This window comes from Carcharhinus amblyrhynchos, unplaced genomic scaffold (genome assembly GCF_965287045.1).
Source record: "Carcharhinus amblyrhynchos unplaced genomic scaffold, sCarAmb.v2.hapA scaffold_52, whole genome shotgun sequence".
NCBI lineage: Eukaryota > Metazoa > Chordata > Chondrichthyes > Carcharhiniformes > Carcharhinidae > Carcharhinus > Carcharhinus amblyrhynchos.
The window spans coordinates 1,476,742-1,495,563 of NW_027649793.1; the positions used below are offsets into that span (position 1 = coordinate 1,476,742).

The window sequence follows — 18,822 nt, forward strand, 5'->3', positions numbered from 1 at the left end:
GCATTCCGTTGTCTACATCAATGGGAACAAAGTAGAAATGGTCAACAGCTTCAAGTTTTTAGGTGTCTAGATCATCAACAACTTGTCCTGGTCCTTGCATGCAGATGTTATAGTTAAGAAACCCCAGCAACACCTCGACTTTCTAGGAAACTAAGGAAATTTGGCATGTCCGCTACAACTCCCACCAACGTTTACAGATGGACCATAGAAAGTATTCTTTCTAGTTGTATCACAGCTTGGTATGGTTCGTGCTCCGCCCAAGTCTGCAAGAAACTACAAAATGTTATGAATGAAGCCCAGTTCATCATTTAAACCAACCGTGAATGTAGCCCAACCCATCACGCAAAACAGTGTCCCATCCAATGACTCTGTCTACGCTTCCTGCTGCCTCGGCAAAGCAGCCAACATAATTAGGGACCCCATGCAGTCCAGACATTCCCTTTTCCACCTTCTTCGGGAAAAAGATACAGAACTCTGAGGTCACGTACCAACCAACTCAAGAACAGCTTCTTCCCTGCTGCTGTCAGACTTTTGAATGGACTTACCTTGCATTAAGTTGATCTTTTGCTACACCCTAGCTATGACTGTAAAACTATATTCTGCACTCTTTTGTTTCCTTCTCTATGAATGGTATATTTTGTCTGTACACACACAAGAAGCAATACTTTTCACCATGTGTTAATACATGTGACAATAATAAATCAAATAAACCAGCTTCCCATGCATTGACACTGTCTGCACTTCCTACTGCCTTGGCAAAGCAGCCAGTGTAATGAAGGAACCCATGTATCCCGACATACTCTCTTCCACCTTCTTCCTTCGGGAAAAAGGTACAAAAGTCTGAGGTCATGTACCAACCGACGCAAGAACAGCTTCTTCCCTGCTGCTGTCAAACTTTTGAATAGACTTACCTTGAATTAAGTTGATCTTTCTCTACTCCCTAGCTCTGACTGTAACATTACATTCTGCACTCTTGTTTCCTTCTCTATGAACGGTATGCTTTGTCTGTATAGTGCGCAACAAACAATATTTTGCACTGTATACTAATACATGTGACAATAATAAGTCAAATCAAATTCAATGGCTGGGGATTCAGAAGAGGCTACAGATACAAGATTAAAGACAAGACATTGAGAACCTAACAAGATAAACCAATTCTTCACACAAGTGTGAAACTCTGCGGCAGGGTCAGTGATTGAGGAGAATCTTCTGGAATGATGAGTGATTCCCAATCCAGACCAAAGTGTGGAATTCAAATAACGCAGAAGAGAATGAGGGTGCCGCCGCGAAATATATTCAACAATGATTCGCATTCTAATCAGTAATCTCTAAACTGTCTGTGCTTTATATGCTCTGTCTGAGGCCAGAACTCTCCATTCACCTGACGAAGGGGCTAACCCCGAAAGCTTGTGAGTCTATTATCAAATAAATAGGTTGGACTAAAACCTGGTGTTGTCAGACTTTTTACTGTGTTTACGCCAGTCCAACGCCGGCATACCCACATCCAAACCAGGATCCATGATTCAATTCAGTAACTGAGTGAAAATGAAAGTAAAAGTTTTCAGGGTGGGGAGAGCTGTTGTGAACATTTTTACTCTTCACAGATCTGTTGGAAAACGGCGGAAAATCTCCGATCAAATCCCGGGAAAGTAAGAGGTGAGTCCCAGGTGTTTTTTGATATTTTGGGGAGGGTTTATTTGCTGTGGGATTGGGTGGTTTTTATTCAGACTGAAAGATCCTGATCAAACGCAAGGAATTGAACTGGGAGCCGCTGGAGATTGTCCAGTGAGAAGTTGTAAAGTGTATAAAATGTTTCTAATCCCCTTCAGAGAGTCTGGAAGCGGCTCCTGTCAGTGTCAGGGGGATGGGAGAGAGAGGAGATTTAAAACAAACCATCAGAGTTAAACACAGCGAGCAGAAAGAAAGACGGAAATGAAATGGAAATCCGATAGAAATGGAAATCCTATTTCTTATATTCCTAAGAGTCCTGTGGCGGCTATTACACGAAACATTACAAATTTATATTTAAAGTGAAATAATTTCACCCTGTAGATAACTGCGGCGCCTCCTTTCTGGAAATAAACCTTTAATCCCAGAGTTTCTCTTGTGTTGAAAGCAGCCACGATTCCACCCTGCCCCATTCCTTCAGCATTGACAGCGGGACTTCAGCTGGCTGCATCCTAAACTCTGGAGTTCCCTCCCTGAAGCTCTCCAATTCTCTCTTCCCCTTCGATATGATTCTGAAAACCCCTCACTTTGACTCAGCTTTCGCTCCGTTGACCTGATATTTCTCCCCAGTTTTTGAACTAAATCCCTTTATGAAGTCCAAGATCTTGATGGTTTTGGAGCCTAGAAATCTATTTCTTTTTTAAATATAATCAGGAACTTGCCCTCCTCGGCCTTCTGTGGTCGAGAAGTTTCTCCTTATCTCAGTCCTAAATGTACGACCCCATATCCTGAGACTGTGACCCCTTGTTTCTGATCCCTCACAGTTAGAGGAAACAATATCCCTGCACTATCTCCGCTTTTCAAAGTACTCCCTGAATATGTCCAACTACCTTCAGAGACTGATGGATGTGAACCCTCCCACCTCCACCCCCACTGTCTTTGTTCCTCTGCCCTGAACACTATTTAGAATTGTTCCATCAAATCTATATCGATTCTTCCCCCTCCTGCCAAAATACATTACCTCACATTTCTTCACATTAAATTCAATCAGTCACTTGTCTTTCCATTTTTCCATCATATTCTGCTGCAGGTGATCAGTGTCACCTTCGCTACTTTTCACATCTTTTTTGATATCATTGGCAAATTTTACTGTCTTCCCATGTACAAGTAATTTCTGTGTATCAAAAAGGAGCAGAATTTGCTTTATCGTTCTGCTCACTTTTTCCACTTCCATTACCTCCTCAGATTCATTGAGATACTCAGAACTGGCTCATTATATGCAGCGCCCCATTTGCACTATCCTCTTGCTGAATTTTGCAACCAGCATGCCACTGGGGCTAAACTTGTTGATCTCCTCATCTCCTGACCCTGCTGACTGTGCCAACAGATCAGTTCATAAGAACATAAGAAATAGGAGCAGGAGTAGGCCAACTAGCCCTTCAAGCCTGCCCCGCCATTCAATAAGATCATGGCTGATCTGTCGTGGCTCAGTTCCACATTCCCGCCCTCTCCCCATAACCCTTAATCCCCTCTCTCATCAAAAACCCATCAACCCGCGTCTTAAAAATATTTAGCGAGGCAGCCTCCACCACTTCAACGGGCAGAGAATTCCAGAGATTCACCACCCTTTGAGTGAAGAAGTTCCTCCTCGACTCTGTTCTAAACCGCCCCCCCTTTATCTTGAGGCTGTGCCCCCTAGTCCTACTATCCTTTCTGAGCGGGAAGAGTCTCTCCACCTCTATCCTATCCATCCCATTCATCATCTTATACGTCTCAATGAGATCTCCCCTCATTCTTCTAAACTCTAGTTCTCACTGTCTTCTCTTCATTTCTCTCAAAATGTCCGCAAATAACGTGTGAACAAAGCTATTGTCATATATGAACTTTCTGTGAATGATTGCATTGACATCATGCCCAGGAAACCTATCTAAGATGTGTAGTCTTTTTGCCCTGAAATGAATCCTCCACACTTCGCTTCACTTCCAAAATTTGCCTTACCAAGATTGTCACAGTGAAGTGTAGCTTTGACCCAGTCACACCTTCTTCAGGGATCAGTGCTGGGTCCACTGTTATTTGTAATTCATATTAATGGTTTGGATGAGAATATAGGAGGCATGGTTCGTAAGTTTGCAGATGACACCGAGATTGGTGGCATAGTGGACAGTGAAGAAAGTTATCTCCAATTGCAATGGGATCTTGATCAATTGGGCTAGTGGACTGACAAATGGCAGATGTAGTTTAATTTAGACAAATGTGAGGTGATGCATTTTGGTAGATTGAACCAGGGCAGGACTTACTCAGTTAATGGTAGGGTGTTGGGGAGAGTTACAGAACAAAGAGATCTAGGGGTACATGTTCATAGTCTTTGAAAATGGAGTCACAGGTGGACAGAGTGGTGAAGAAGGCATTTGGCACGCTTGGTTTCATCAGTCAGAACATTGAATACAAGTTTGGAATGTCTCATTGAAGTTGTACAAGACATTGGTAAGCCCACATTTGGAATACAATGTGCAATTCTGGCCATCCTATTATAGAAAGGATATTATTAAACTAGAAAGAGTGCTGAAAAGATTTACCAGGATGCTACTGGGACTTGATGGATTAAGTTGTAAGGAGAGGCTGAATAGACTGGGACTTACTTCTCTGTAGCGTAGGAGGCAGAGAGGTAATTTTATCGAGGTTTATAAAATAATGAGGGGCATAGATCAGCTAGGTAGTCATTATCTTTTCCCAAAGCTGGGGAGTCTAAAACTGGAGGGCATCGGTTTCAAGTGAGAGGGGAGAGATACAGAAGTGTCCATAGGGACTATTTTTTCACACAGAGGGTGGTGAGTGTCTGGAACAAACTGCCAGAGGTAGTAGTAGACGCGGGGACAATTTTGCCTTTTAAAAAGCATTTAGATAGTTACATGGTACGATGGGTATAGTGAGATATGGGCCAAATGCGGGAATTGGGATTAGCTCAGGGGTTTTTAAAAAAAAAGGCAGCATGTACAAGTTGGGTAGCAGGGCCTGTTTCCATGCTGTAAACCTCTATGACTCTATGACCTTGACCTGACCCCTTCATTCATAGAATCATAGAATCCCTACAATGCAGAAGGAGGCCAATTGACCCATCTCCAAAAGAGCATTGTACCCAGGCCTGAAGCATTACTTTTGCTTCTCTCCCCGCAGGTGCTGCCAGACTGGCTGACTGGTAATTGCAGCTTTTTCTGTTTTAATTTCTTATCATTGATCATTTTCAGTTCCATCTCAACTCATCATATTGTCTCCCCTCTAAATTAACCGTTATCTGATCCTCCATAAACCTCTTCATGTAAAGAGGACGTTAAGAGTTGAATTGATCCTCCCCCTCTTTCTGTTACCATGTTATGGTTGCCCATTAAGGACTTCCATTGGATTGGTCCATGATCATTCATGACCAAGTACTGCCATGATTTTTGTAATGACTTCAATCAGGCCATTGGGGTTGGCCTATTGGAGTATGAACTCCCTGATTAAAGATCTAATTAATATGTCAATCAGAGTCAATCAGCCTTATATTTAATTGGGAGTGTCAGCTCCTCTGACACCCTCCCAGAGACAGACTGCTAACTGATCGCACTCAGTGTACTGCTGTTAGAGCTTGTAAGTAAAGAGGTTTTGGTGAAGGGACTTCTGTCTCTGAAGACTTATAACAGTTTTCCATATGACTAGAAAACTCCCCTGCCTATACCGCTCACCATCAGATATATTAAAGGGAAGTCGTGTCTGACAAATTTACTGGAGTTCTATGAGGATGTGTCTAGGGCGGTGGATAGAGGAGAGCCGATGGATGTAGTCTTTCTGGATTTTCAGAGGGCGTTTGACAAAGTACCTCATAAGAGGTTATTGCAGAAGGTCAGGGGACTTGGAGTTGGGGGTAGGGTGTTAGCGTGGATAGAGGATTGGTTGTCAAATAGGAGGCAGAGAGTGGGGGTCAACGGGTGCTATTCGGATTGGCAGATGGTGACTAGTGGAGTGCCCCAGGGGTCGGTGCTGGGGCCTCAGCTTTTTACCATTTATATAGATGATCTGGAGGAGGGAACCGAGTGTAGGGTGTCGAAATTTGCTGATGACACCAAGATTGGGGGAACGGCAAATTGTGCGGAGGGTGTGGAGAGTCTGCAGTAGGATCTAGATAGGCTGGGCGAATGGGCCAGGAAATGGCAAATGGAATTTAATGTTGGCAAATGTGAGGTGGTCCACTTTGGTAGGAAGAATGGTAGGAAGGACTATTACTTACGTGGCGAAAAACTGCAGCATGCGACGGTGCAGAGGGACCTGGGGGTCCTTGTGCATGAGTCGCAAAAACCCAGCTTGCAGGTGCAGCAGGTGGTCAGGAAGGCAAATAGGATGCTGGCCTTCATAGTGAAGGGGATTGAATATAAAAGTAGGGAGGTCTTGCTGCAGCTGTATAGGGCATTGGTGAGGCCGCAGCTGGAGTACTGAGTGCAGTTTTGGGCGCCGCACCTGCGCAAAGATATTTTGGCCTTGGAAGGAGTGCAGAGGAGGTTTACTAGGCTGATACTGGAGTTGAGGGGGTTGAGCTATGAGGAGAGGCTGAATAAACTAGGCTTGTACTCGTTAGAGTTTAGAAGAATGAGGGGAGATCTCATTGAGACGTATAAGATGATGAATGGGATGGATAGGATAGAGGTGGAGAGACTCTTCCCGCTCAAAAAAGACAGTAGGACTAGGGGGCACAGCCTCAAGATAAAGGGGGGCGTTTTAGAACGGAGTTGAGGAGGAACTTCTTCACTCAAAGGGTGGTGAATCTCTGGAATTCTCTGCCCGTTGAAGTGGTGGAGGCTGCCTCGCTAAATATTTTCAAGAAGCGGGTTGATGGGTTTTTGATAAGAGAGGGGATTAAGGGTTATGGGGAGAGGGCCGGAAAGTGGAACTGAGCCACAACAGATCAGCCATGATCTTATTGAATGGCGGGGCAGGCTCGAAGGGCTAGATGGCCTACTCCTGCTCCTATTTCTTATATTGGGAGTATTTATAGGCTGATAAATCAACTTACTTAGCCATGTTGTGAATTAATAAAAAGATAATGTCACCATACCCCAGGTAACTATAAGCTGTTCTCTCCTTTGAGAGACAATGTTGACTGGTGGTGATTTAACCTGAGGATTGCTACATTTCAAGTGAGCTGTTTTCCTTGGATCATAGAAGGCTGAGGGGTGATATTGGTGAGATATACAAAATTGTGAGGGGTAGGGAGAGAGTAGACAGGAGGAACCTGTTTCTCGTTTTAGAGTAAAAGAAACAGCGTTCATAGATTCAAGCTAAGTGGCAGGATTACAAGGGGCTTGAGGAAAACCTTTTTTACACAGAGGGTAATGGGTGTGTGGAATTCACTGCCTGAATTGATGGTGGAGGCAGAGGCCCTAAGCTCATTTAAAAAGTACCTGAATCTGCACCTCAAGTACTGTAAGTTGCAGGGCTATGGCCACAATGGGATTAGAAAGGGCATCTGGATGTCTTTGGGTCGGCATAGACAAAATGGTACCAAATGGCTCTATATGAAGGTGTTGAGGTGAAGAGTATAGATGCATATAAGGGGAAGCAAGTACTTGAAAGAGAGAGAAATCAGGGGATATTTTTTGGGTGCAATGTGTAAATAGTGTGGGAAGAGGCTTGTGGGGAACATATGCACTGGTGGAGTCTGGTTTACAAACAAGGAAAAGTACATTTCACAGAACTAGTTTTTTCTTTTTACCATCTTGCCATATCATTCAATTTCTTCTCACAACAACTTAAATAATTCCATTAGAAGCAATTTAGAGAAAGTTGACTTGACCGAATACTGGAATGAAAGGATTAGTTTATGAGCAAAGGTTGAGCAGGTTGGGCCTGAATCCATTGGAGTTCAGAAGAATAAGAGATGATATTGAAACAAATAAGATTCTGAGTAGATTTGACAGGATGGATGCTGAGTGGATGTTTCCCTTGTGAGGAAGTCTAGAACCAGGGGAGCCTGCTTAAAAATTAAGACTCTCCCATTAAAGACTGAGATGGGGAACATTTGTTTCTCTCAGAGGGTCATTGGTTTATGAAATTCCCTTCTCCAGAGCAGTGGAGGCTGGGACATTGAAAATATTCAAGACTGTTAGCTTTTTGATTGACAAAGGACTCAAGAGACAGATGGGAAAGTGGGGTTGAGGCCACTAGCAGATCAGCCATGATCTTATAGAATGTTGGAGTAAGCTCAAGGGGTATAATTGCCTCCTCCTGCTTCAAATTCTTGTGTAATTACATTTATATAACACTTTTAATGCACATAGCATTCTAAGGTGCGACAGAGGAACATAATAAAACCAAGAATGACACTGAGCCACATGAGGACAGATGATCTAAACTTTGGTCGAAAAGGTAATGTTAAAAGAGTGTCTTAAAGGTGGAAAACAAGGTGGAGAGTTGTAGAGACGGTATTCCAGAGTTTATACCAGCTTTTTATTACCACATTTTTAACAAATCCAAATTCAAATTCTCAAACTGCCATGGTAAGATTTGAATTACATTCTTTCGATTATTAGGCTGTTGCCCTCAAACTCGGGTCAATTTATGCCATGGACAAAGACACTCAGACTCGAATTTTTACACAACAAATCCCCTTTATTGTACTTAACCAACTTACTGCAAAAGTATCAAACCCTACTATAAAAATTAGTACACCAGACATCAAACTTTGTTATACGTAAAGTATTTAACCTCTGTCTTGGTTGCACAGGAAGTATTTAACTTTTGTCTTTACTCTGGTATAAGCAAAGTATTTAACCTCTGACTTAATTTGTTATGCACAAAGTATCCAAAAGGTATCAAAAGCTTCACAAAATATCCAAACTGAGGATTTAGGGATACTGTGGTCTTTGCGTGGCTAATGAGCCAAATTTTAGAGCCACATCTTTGACGACACACTTGGCACTTATATCTAGAGTTAAGAATCTACTGATGACTATGAAACCGTTGTCGATTGTTGTAAGAACATAAGAACATAAGAAATAGGAGCAGGAGTAGGCCATCTGGCCCTTCGAGCCTGCCCCGCCATTCAATAAGATCATGGCTGATCTGTCGCTGCTCAGTTCCACTTTCCCGCCCTCTCCCCATAACCCTTAATCCCCTTGCCTATCAAAAACCTATCAACCCACGTCTTAAAAATATTGAGCGAGGCAGCCTCCACCACTTCAACGGGCAGAGAATTCCAGAGATTCACCACCCTTTGAGTGAAGAAGTTCCTTCTCAACTCCGTTCTAAACCGCTCCCCCTTTATCCTGAGGCTGTGCCCTCTAGTCCTCCTGTCCTTTCTGAGCGAGAAGACCCTCTCCACCTCTATCCTATCCATCCCATTCAACATCTTATACGTCTCAATGAGATCTCCCTTCATTCTTCTAAACTCTAACGAGTATAAGCCTAATTTATTCAGCCTCTCCTCATAGCTCAACCCCCTCAACTCTGGAATCAGCCTAGTAAACCTCCTCTGCACTCCTTCCAAGGCCAAAATATCCTTGCGCAAGTGCGGCGACCAAAACTGCACACAGTACTCCAGCTGCGGCCTCACCAGTGCCCTGTACAGCTGCAGCAAGACCTCCTTACTTTTATATTCAATCCCCCTCGCTATGAAGGCCAGCATCCCATTTGCCTTCCTGACCACCTGCTGCACCTGCAGGCTGGGTTTTTGCGACTCATGCACAAGGACCCCGAGGTCCCTCTGCACCGTCGCCTGCTGCAGTTTTTCGCCACGTAAGTAATAGCCCTTCCTACCATTATTCCTACCAAAGTGGACAACCTCACATTTGCCAACATTAAATTCCATTTGCCAGTTCCTGGCCCATTCGCCCAGCCTATCTAGATCCTTCTGCAGACTCTCCACACCCTCCGCACAATTTGCTGTTCCACCAATCTTGGTGTCATCAGCAAATTTCAACACCATACACTCGGTTCCCTCCTCCAGATCATCTATATAAATGGTGAATAGCTGAGGCCCCAGCACCGACCCCTGGGGCACTCCACTAGTCACCAACCGCCAATCCGAATAGCACCCATTGACCCCCACTCTCTGCCTTCTATTTGACAGTCAATCCTCTATCCACGCTAACATCCTACCCCCAACTCCATGCCCCCTGACCTTCTGCAATAACCTCTTGTGAGGCGCCTTCTCAAACGCCTTCTGAAAATCAAGAAAGACCACATCCACCAGCTCTCCTCTATCTACCACCCTAGACACATCCTCATAGAACTCCAATAAATTCGTCAGACACGACTTCCCCTTAACGAAACCGTGCTGCGTCTGCTCTATCAAACAATTCTCCTCAAGATGCCTTGCAATTTTCTCCTTGATCACGGATTCTAACATTTTTCCTACAACAGACGTTAAACTAACCGGCCTATAATTACCCGCCTTTTGCCTGCCACCCTTCTTAAACAACGGCGTAACATTAGCCATTTTCCAATCTTCCGGCACTTCCCCGGAATCCAGCGACGTTTGGAAAATAATCACCAAGGCATCCACTATCACCTCCGCCATTTCCTTCAGAACCCTTGGATGTATTCCATCCGGTCCTGGGGACTTGTCCACAATCAGTCCCTCCAGTCTGTCGAGCACCGCCTCTCTAGTAACAATAATGTCATTCAGGCCCTCCACTCCTACCATCTTTCCATCGCTAACACCCGGCAAATTATTCACGTCCTCCTCCGTGAAGACCGAAACAAAAAAGTTATTCAGGGCCTCAGCCATTTCCCCATCCCCTACCACTAAGTCCCCCCTCTCATCCTCTAAGGGTCCAACGTTCACCCTAGCCAGCCTCTTCCTTTTCATGTATTTATAAAAATTCTTGCTATCCTTTTTTATATTAAGCGCTGGCCCAGCTTCATAGTTTATCCTACCCTTCTTTCTCAACTTCTTCGTCATTCTTTGTTGACATTTAAACCTCTCCCAATCCTCTTCTCGCCCACTACTCTTAGCTACTCTAAATTCCTCCGCTTTTAATTTAACACTTTCCTTCACCTCCTTCGTTATCCACGGCTGATTACCTCTCCTCCTACGATCCTTTTTAACCATCGGAATAAATTTCTGCTGAGCACTAAGATCTCCTTAAAGATCCTCCACTGTTCCTCAGCAGACCTACCATCCAACACACTCCCCCAATCAACATTCGCCAATTCTTCTCTCATCCTACCGTACTCCCCTCTGTTCAAACAAAGGACGCGTGTCCGGGAACCCACTTTCTCCTCCTCCATCTGCATCAGAAACTCCACCATACAATGATCACTCTTCCCAAGAGGATCCTTCACCACAAGGTCCCTAATTCTACCCGCCTCATTACATAGCACCAGATCCAAGATAGCTCGCTCCCTCGTCGGCTCCAACACACACTGTTCAAGGAAGCTATCCCGGCAGCATTCCAAGAACTCTTCCTCGAGCCCCCCTCATCCAACATGGATCGACAATCAATATGTAGATTGAAATCCCCCATAATTATCGCCGTACCATTCCTGCACGCCGCATTTATTTGTGCGTTAACAGCCTGCCCCACCTCCAGATCATTATTCGGGGGCCTATAAACGACACCCACCAGCGTCTTCCTCCCTTTGCTGTTCCTAATCTCCACCCACAACGATTCCACGTTCTGCTCCTTGGCTCCAATATCATTCCTTACTACCACCCTGATGCTATCCTTAATCAGCAGAGCTACGCACCCCCCTTTTCCCTCCCGCCTATCCTTCCTAAACACTTGATACCCCTGGACATTCAGCTCCCAGTCCTTGTCCCTGTAAAATCCCATCTGGTTCACTAATGTCCTTTAGGGAAAGCAATCTGCCGCCCTTACCTGGTCTGGCCTACATGTGACTCCACAGCCACAGCAATGAGGTTGACTCTCAACTACCCTCGGGCAATTTGGGATGGACAATTCCTGCTGGCCAGCCAGTGATGCCCATGTCCCGGAAATGCATTAAAAAAACGAATTAAAAAACTTGGCTGGTGTTTCTGGGAGTTGGGTTCAGTCCTTGGACTCTAGATTGCTGGGATCCCTTTCTCAGGTTCTTTTCCAGGCTTTCTCTTACCAACGGGTGTCCTTAAAGGATTGTGTCCCTTCAATCAGAATGTTCCTCTAAGTGGGTCTCTTCTGAACAAGGGTGTTGACGTCTGTTACATTTGGTGAGGTAAGCCTTCAGGGTGACTTTGAAGTACTTCTTTTGCCCTCTGTTTGAGAGCTGTCCTTGAGCTGGGAGAAGAAGATTCACTTTGTCAGTCAGTATGCTGACATCCTAAGCTAATGGCCAGCCCAGCAGGGCTGGTTTTGGATGATCATGGTCTAGATGCTGGTGCTCTTGGCTCCTTCAGGGACTCTGATGTTAGCACTTCTTTCCTGTCAGCTAATGTTACTATTCAACTGGCATCCTTAGCCTTGTCAGTGTGTTTAGTCAATATACAATATATTATTAAGACCCAGGCCAGAAACCCCAAGGTACTTTGTGAAGTTAGCCTAGACCCTAAGTTTTGCATTTGATTTTGGCATTGGTCCTTCAAATGACCCACTAGGAAGCTTTTATCAAACACAGTTTACTTGAGAATGCAATTAGAATATGACAAAAAGAATTAGCAGAACTTTCACCAATTACAACTCTGAAACATGACTCAGTGTAACTCATAACATCTAGTTACCTCTGTTGTTCCAGTGTAAAATGATATCCCACAGACGTACACCCTTCTTCAGTAATAGTTTGCACAAAAACAAGTATGCTTAAATGATGCCAGATTCCCAGCTTTTAAGCACTTATGGACAGCGAACTCAACAGCAGTTTCCAGAGAAGGATATATCCTCCAACGCCAGAACCTCAGAGAGGTTAATCCAGTCTCTGGCAGCATCTAAAAATGGCCACCCAAATAACAGAATATCCAACTCCAGAGAGTAGGAAAAGCACCAAGAGAAGTTTCTCTCAGCTTCAAGCAGCTTCTGAAAACTAAACCTGGAATGCTCTTTGAAACATAGATGTCATATTACCTGATCTGTCAATTATGCCAAATCAAGCTCTACTCTGCAATCCCAGGGGAATATTAAAACCTGCAGAATGCTGCATTAATTCAAATTAACACAACCATGATATCAGTTACACTGCTTCAATAGCAATGAAGGATGTCGGCTACAGACAACACGGTGCTGACAAAATCCCAGAGACTGCAAAAACATCCTGCACAGGATGATTAAAATACATTTCTTAAAGGCACAGTATCATCATAATATGAAAATAGTCAAAAAATAGTCAAGCTAAAAATCTAACCAGCCAGACCTACTTACAGGGGTTAGCAGACTGCACTGTGCTCCAAATAAGTTGGCACCAATATTCAACAGAGGACAAGATAATCTTTTGTGATTTGTTTTTTAACCCATTGCAAATGTAACCCTGTACCTTGGCTTTTTCCTGCAGCTTAACACAATGATGATATTTCACCTTTTTTCATTATAATACTTCTGGATCTATTTCCTGGACAGTATTTCTCTGCCAATGGTAGGTTTATAAATTGCATGATTTTTTTTAACAAAAATATTTAGAAAAACATTGATAAATTTTCTGAAGAACATGGTCAAGACATAAATAAGGAATGATAACACTGAGATTTTTCTATGGAACATTGTCAATTATTTTACCAGAAATGTCAGTTCAAATGGATAACATATAGTTAAAAATAGCAGTCTCCGAGCAGGAATGGGGATCGAGATTGCAGAAGGGATTCCCGTAATGTTTCAGTCTTCCTTAGATGTGAGGGAGGTGTCAGAGGATTTCAAGTAAGTGAGTAACAACAGTCCTAGTTACTAAGGCCAGTTAATTTAATATCAGTAATGGGTAAGGTTTTGGAAACAATAATCGGGGATGGGGGAGGCGGGGGAAATAGACACTTGGAGAGGTTTGAGTTAATTAAGGAGCGTCAGCATGGAATTAATGAACTAACAGAGAAGCAGATGGAATAAAAAGGCAGATTGTAAAAGTTTCTTTAGGTATGTGAGAAGTAAAAGATTGGCTTGGATGACTTGGATGCTCATTACAGGTGGGGACAAGATAATTTACAGTGGAGAACAGGGAAATGATGGAGTATGGAGGGTGCTTGGGAGATATGAGGGGAAATGGAGAGGGCATGGGATGTATTGAAGATGCGTAGGGAAATAGAGAGGGCTTGGGGTGTACAGAAGATGCATGGGGAAGTGGAGAGGGCATGGGGTGTATAGAGGATACAGGGGGAAATGGAGGGGGCTTCGGAGACAAGCAAATTGAAAGATTTGAGACCTTTGAAAGCTCACCTCAATACAGCAGTTGATGTTGTAAAAAGAGTGTGTGCTCTCCATTGCTTCTCTTCACCAGTTCTCTCCTAGATCAGTGCACAGAGGGGGCAATTTTCCCATCTGTGATTCCTGTGGCAGGCAGGGGTGGACCATGAAAAGGTCCATTGCCCCCGGGAGGGATTTTCCAATTCTGGGGAGAGCGCGGCTGGAAAACCCCACCCAGAGTGTTTGTTGATGCAGTCAGGATGAAAAAACTTGGCTGGAAGTGCACAATAAGATAAGCATGCAATGATCTCTGCAATCATCTGCAATGTATGTAACATTACCACTGGTTAGAAGATCTGGCCCATTATGTTAATATGTTTAATTTCAATGCTGTAGTTATGCCTCTTAAAGAATTATATCTAGGAATTCTTTTCTCAGGTGAAATGCTTCAATCAGTTTTTTCCGATGGTGAAAGGAAGATGTTTCAGTATTGTATCACTACTTGTTTTTCACACTGTTCTGTCAGGTAAGCAATGGAATTATTATTGACACTTAAGGGTCTTTTTCCTGGGGAAAACCCACCTAATCCTCTTCCTATGTAGCATTCAATTTGTTCTCTCCCCAGAAATGTCTCTTAAAACCAGTATACCATCTGCTTCAGTTGCAATCACCAGCACCTAATCACACAACTATATACTCTACTGGAGACTAGAATCATAGAATCATAGAACCCTACAGTGCAGAAAGAGACCCTTCAGCCCATCGAGTCTGCACCAAACATAATCCCACCCAGGCCCTACCCCCAGATCCCTACATATTTTACTCACGAATCCCTCTAACCTACGTATCCCTGGACACTCAGGAGCAATTTCTTAGCATGGTCAATCAACCTAATCCGCGCATCCTGGGACTGTGGGAGGAAACCGGAGTACCCAAGGAAACCCACGCAAACATGAGGAGAATGTGCAAACTCCACACAGACAGTGACCCGAGCCAGATATCGAACCCAGGACCCTGGAGCTGTGAAGCAACAGTGCTAACCACTATGCTACCATGCCGTTACCGTCGTAGAAAAGGACGTACACACATTAAACACGAATTTATCCTTTGTCTTCATAGACACTGATAAACCTACTGTTTCAGATTTCCACCATTTGTTATTTTGATTTCTTGTCTTTCATTATTGTCACAGCTCTATTATTATAAGGGGAAAAAAATCTACCTGTCTTTTGTTGGAATCCTAATTTCCCATTGTTGCCCCAAGTATTTAAATCTTTCAACATAGTGATGATGTTACCAGGATCAAACTTTTTGGAAATTTCCTCATGATCATGAAGACTTCAGTTCAATAACCACATTTCACTTTTCTGGAAAAAATGCAGCAATGTTTGTAAATAAAGCGCCAATTTGTCAGGACAAATGTTATAATTCAGGAAAGAAACTCCAAAGTATTTTATGAAGCCCGTCTGGAACATAAGGTTTGCCATTTGGAGTTGGCTAGGGTGAGCATGAGATGTTTCACTTCAGGTATGAGTCAATTGACCCACGGGGGTATGTTTAACAAACAAAATTTATTTAAGAATACAGTTAACATAGAGCAATAACTTTTACGAATTACAAAGAAAAACAGCCATGATATTGTATAACCCTTAATAAATATATGAAATGTTCCAATCAAACTAACTTCTCTTTACAAAACTCTTGCCGCAGGTTTAGCACAGAAAATACAAATACTCACATGATGCTGGAACTTAGTCCTTTGGTTAGATGCTGCAGCTCTCTTGGTGCACACACATATAAGCTTGGAGTCAGAAAAGTTTGCCAAATCAGCAGAGAGAGAGAGAGAGAGAGCGGCTCTAGCTATTAACTAGCAATCTATCAACAGCAGAATTTTCATTCCAGGAAAGCAAGGAGACCTCCTTCCAGCTAGCCAGCAGAATAAATATCACAAGGGAGAGAGAGAGAGGCTCTAGGTGCTAACTAGCAATCCATCAACAGTAGAATTTTCACTCCAGGAAGGCCAGGAGACCTCCTTCCAGCAGAATGTATAACACTAGGGAAAGAGAAAAACTGCCTGCCACTTGGCAACCAGGACAGCTTCTGACTCAAATGGCAGCTAACAGACAAATTGAAAATGAAACCCTGAATTCACTATGAAGAAAACAAAACTGTCCAAAACACATGACCTGCCACCCAGTCTTCCCTGTAACAATTCAGGGTCATAAAACAAATCCCAGAAAGTACCTGAGGCCCAGAGTAAAGATAAACAAAACCCCATTTAAACCATTGAAGCAGCAATAAAGGGACTTCTAGCAGACAGCTCAGCAGCAATGAAAAAAAGCAAAGCTGCTAGACAGCAAATGAGTTAAATGAGCAAAGATTTTGTTCATGATATCAGTTGTGGGAGGAATGTTGCTACAACATTGAGAGAAATCCGCGAACTTCTTTAAATAGTGCCACAGGATTCTTCACACCCACCAGAAAGGTTCACTCGACTTTGGTTTAATGTCTTATCACATAGACAGCACCTCTAACAATATAACTGTCCCTCGGTACTGCACTGAAGTTTCAGCCCATGCTCAAGTTTGGAAGCGGAGCTTGAATGTGCTGAAAAGCAGTTTTCATTGGGCTTGTGTTTGCTGAGCTTGACTGGCTTCAGGTTAAGCAATTTTTTTAATTTAAACATTCTCCTCCTTCTCAAGTTAACATGGCTTTATTCCTATAACCTTCCCTTCCTTACAACCAACATCACTCTTTTTAGCTGGTTTCTTTAAGTGCTTGGCAATGCATGGGTAATAACATATGAACAAACATATTAACATTGAGAAGGAGGGTGGCAGATTTATATTTGATGGAATCCTGCACTCATAAAGAACAAAGAAAATTACAGTACAGGTCCTCCGTGCTGCTCTACTGAACTAAAACCCCCCACTCTTCCAGGGACCATATCCCTCCATTCCCATCTTATTCATATATTTATCAAGGGGCCCCTTAAAAGTCAGTGTCACATCTGCCTCTGTTACCTCCCCCGGCAATGAGTTCTAGGCACCCACAACTCTTTGTGTAAAAAACTTACCTCGTATATCTCCTTTAAACCTTGTCCCTCACACCTTAAATCTATGCCTCCTAGTAATTGACTCTTTCACTCTGCAAAAAGCTTCTGATTACCCACTCTGTTTCTGCCCCTCATAATTTTATAGACTTCTATCAGGTCAGCCCTAAACCTCCGTCATTCCAGTGAGAACAAACTAAGTTTCCCCAACCTCTCCTCATAGCCAGTGCCCTCCATACCAGGCAACATCCTGGTACATATTTTCTGTACCTCTCCAAAACCTCTACATCCTTCTGGTAGTGAGACAACCAGAATTGAACACTATATTCCAAGTGCGGCCTAATTAAGATTCTATAAAGCCACAACATGACTTGCCAATTTTTAAAATCAATACCCCGCTGATGAAGGCAAGCATGCCATATGCCTTCTTGACTACCTTCTCCACCTGTGTTGCCACTTTCAGTGACCTGTGTATTATCACACTTTGCCTATCAATACTCTTAAGGGTTTTGCCATTTACTGTATATGTCCCATCTGTAGTAGACCTTTCAAACTGCATTACCTTACATCTGTCCAGATTAAACACCATCTGTCATTTCTCTGCCCAAGTCTCCAACAGATCTAGATCCTGGTGTATCCTCTGACGGTCCTCATCGTTATCCTCAATTCTATTAACTTTTGTGTTATCCGCAAACTTACTAATCAAACCAGTTACGTTTTCCTCCAAATCATTTATATATATATTACAAACAGCAAACGTCCCAGCGCTGATCCCTGAGGAATGCCATGTATCACAGCCCTCCATTCAGAAACACACCTTCCACTTTGTCTTCTATGACCGACCCAGTTCTGTATCCACCTTGCCAGCTCACCTCTAATCCCATGTGTCTTCACCTCTTGTACCAGTCTGCCATGAGCGACCTTGTTGAAAGACCTTACTGAAGTTCATGTAGACAACATGCGCTGCCCTACCCTCATCAATCATCTTTGTCACTTTCTCAAAAAACTCAATCAAGTTAGTGAGACATGACCTTCCCTTCACAACACCACATTGCCTCTTGCTAATACGTCCACTTATTTTCAAGTGAGAGTAAATCCTGTCTCCAAGAATCCTCTCCAATAATTTCCCTGCCACCGCCATAAGGCTCACCGGCCTGTAATTACCTGGATTATTCTTGCTACCCTTCTTAAATAAAGGAAAAACATTGGCTATTCTCCAATTTTCTGGCACCTCCCCTGTAGTCAATGAGGATACAAAGGTTTCTCTCAAGGCCCCAGACTCCTATTTATTGACTAAAGCCCAGCCTTCAACACTATTATTCCCTCGAAGCTCATCTCCAAACTCCATGGCCTGGGCCTCGGCACCAGCACCTCCATCTGCGACTGGATCCTGAACTTCCTAATTCATGGACCAGAATCAGTAAGGATAGGCAACAACACCTCCTTCACAGATCATCCTCAAATCAGTGCCCCACAAGGCTGTGTTCTCAGCCCTCTACTATACTCCTTATACACTTTTGACTGTGCGGCCAAATTCCCCTCCAATTTGATTTTCAAGTTTGCTGACGACACCACCATAACAGGTTGCATTTCAAACAATGGCAAGATACAGTACAGGAATAGATAGAGAATTTGGTGAACTGGCAACAGTAACCTTTCCCTCAATGTTGACTGAACAAAGGAGATTGTCATCGAATTCAGGGAGTGCAAAGGAGAACATGCCCCTGGCTACATCAATGGGACGAAGAAGAAAATGTTGAGAGCTTCAAATTTTTAGGTGTGTAGATCACCAATAACCTGTCCTGGTCCTCTCAT

General features: G+C 43.4%; 1 protein-coding gene and 1 long non-coding RNA gene across 3 annotated transcripts in view; both read left to right on the forward strand.

Annotated features, from left to right (window-relative positions):
• Positions 1-1,527: 1,527 nt before the first annotated feature.
• Positions 1,528-18,822, forward strand: part of LOC145337537 (uncharacterized) — a 105,569-nt gene continuing 88,274 nt past the window's right edge. For both annotated transcript variants that reach the window (XR_013885367.1, XR_013885368.1), the window contains exon 1: positions 1,528-1,656. This is a non-coding gene — a long non-coding RNA (uncharacterized LOC145337537). The remainder of the gene's footprint in view (positions 1,657-18,822) is intronic.
• The window catches only part of LOC145337569 (butyrophilin subfamily 1 member A1-like), a 40,028-nt gene continuing 33,172 nt past the window's right edge, over positions 11,967-18,822 (forward strand). Inside the window, exons 1-2 of the mRNA XM_080182361.1 lie at positions 11,967-12,044; positions 14,394-14,481. Of these exons, the coding sequence (XP_080038487.1) occupies positions 11,967-12,044; positions 14,394-14,481 (166 nt within the window). The remainder of the gene's footprint in view (positions 12,045-14,393; positions 14,482-18,822) is intronic.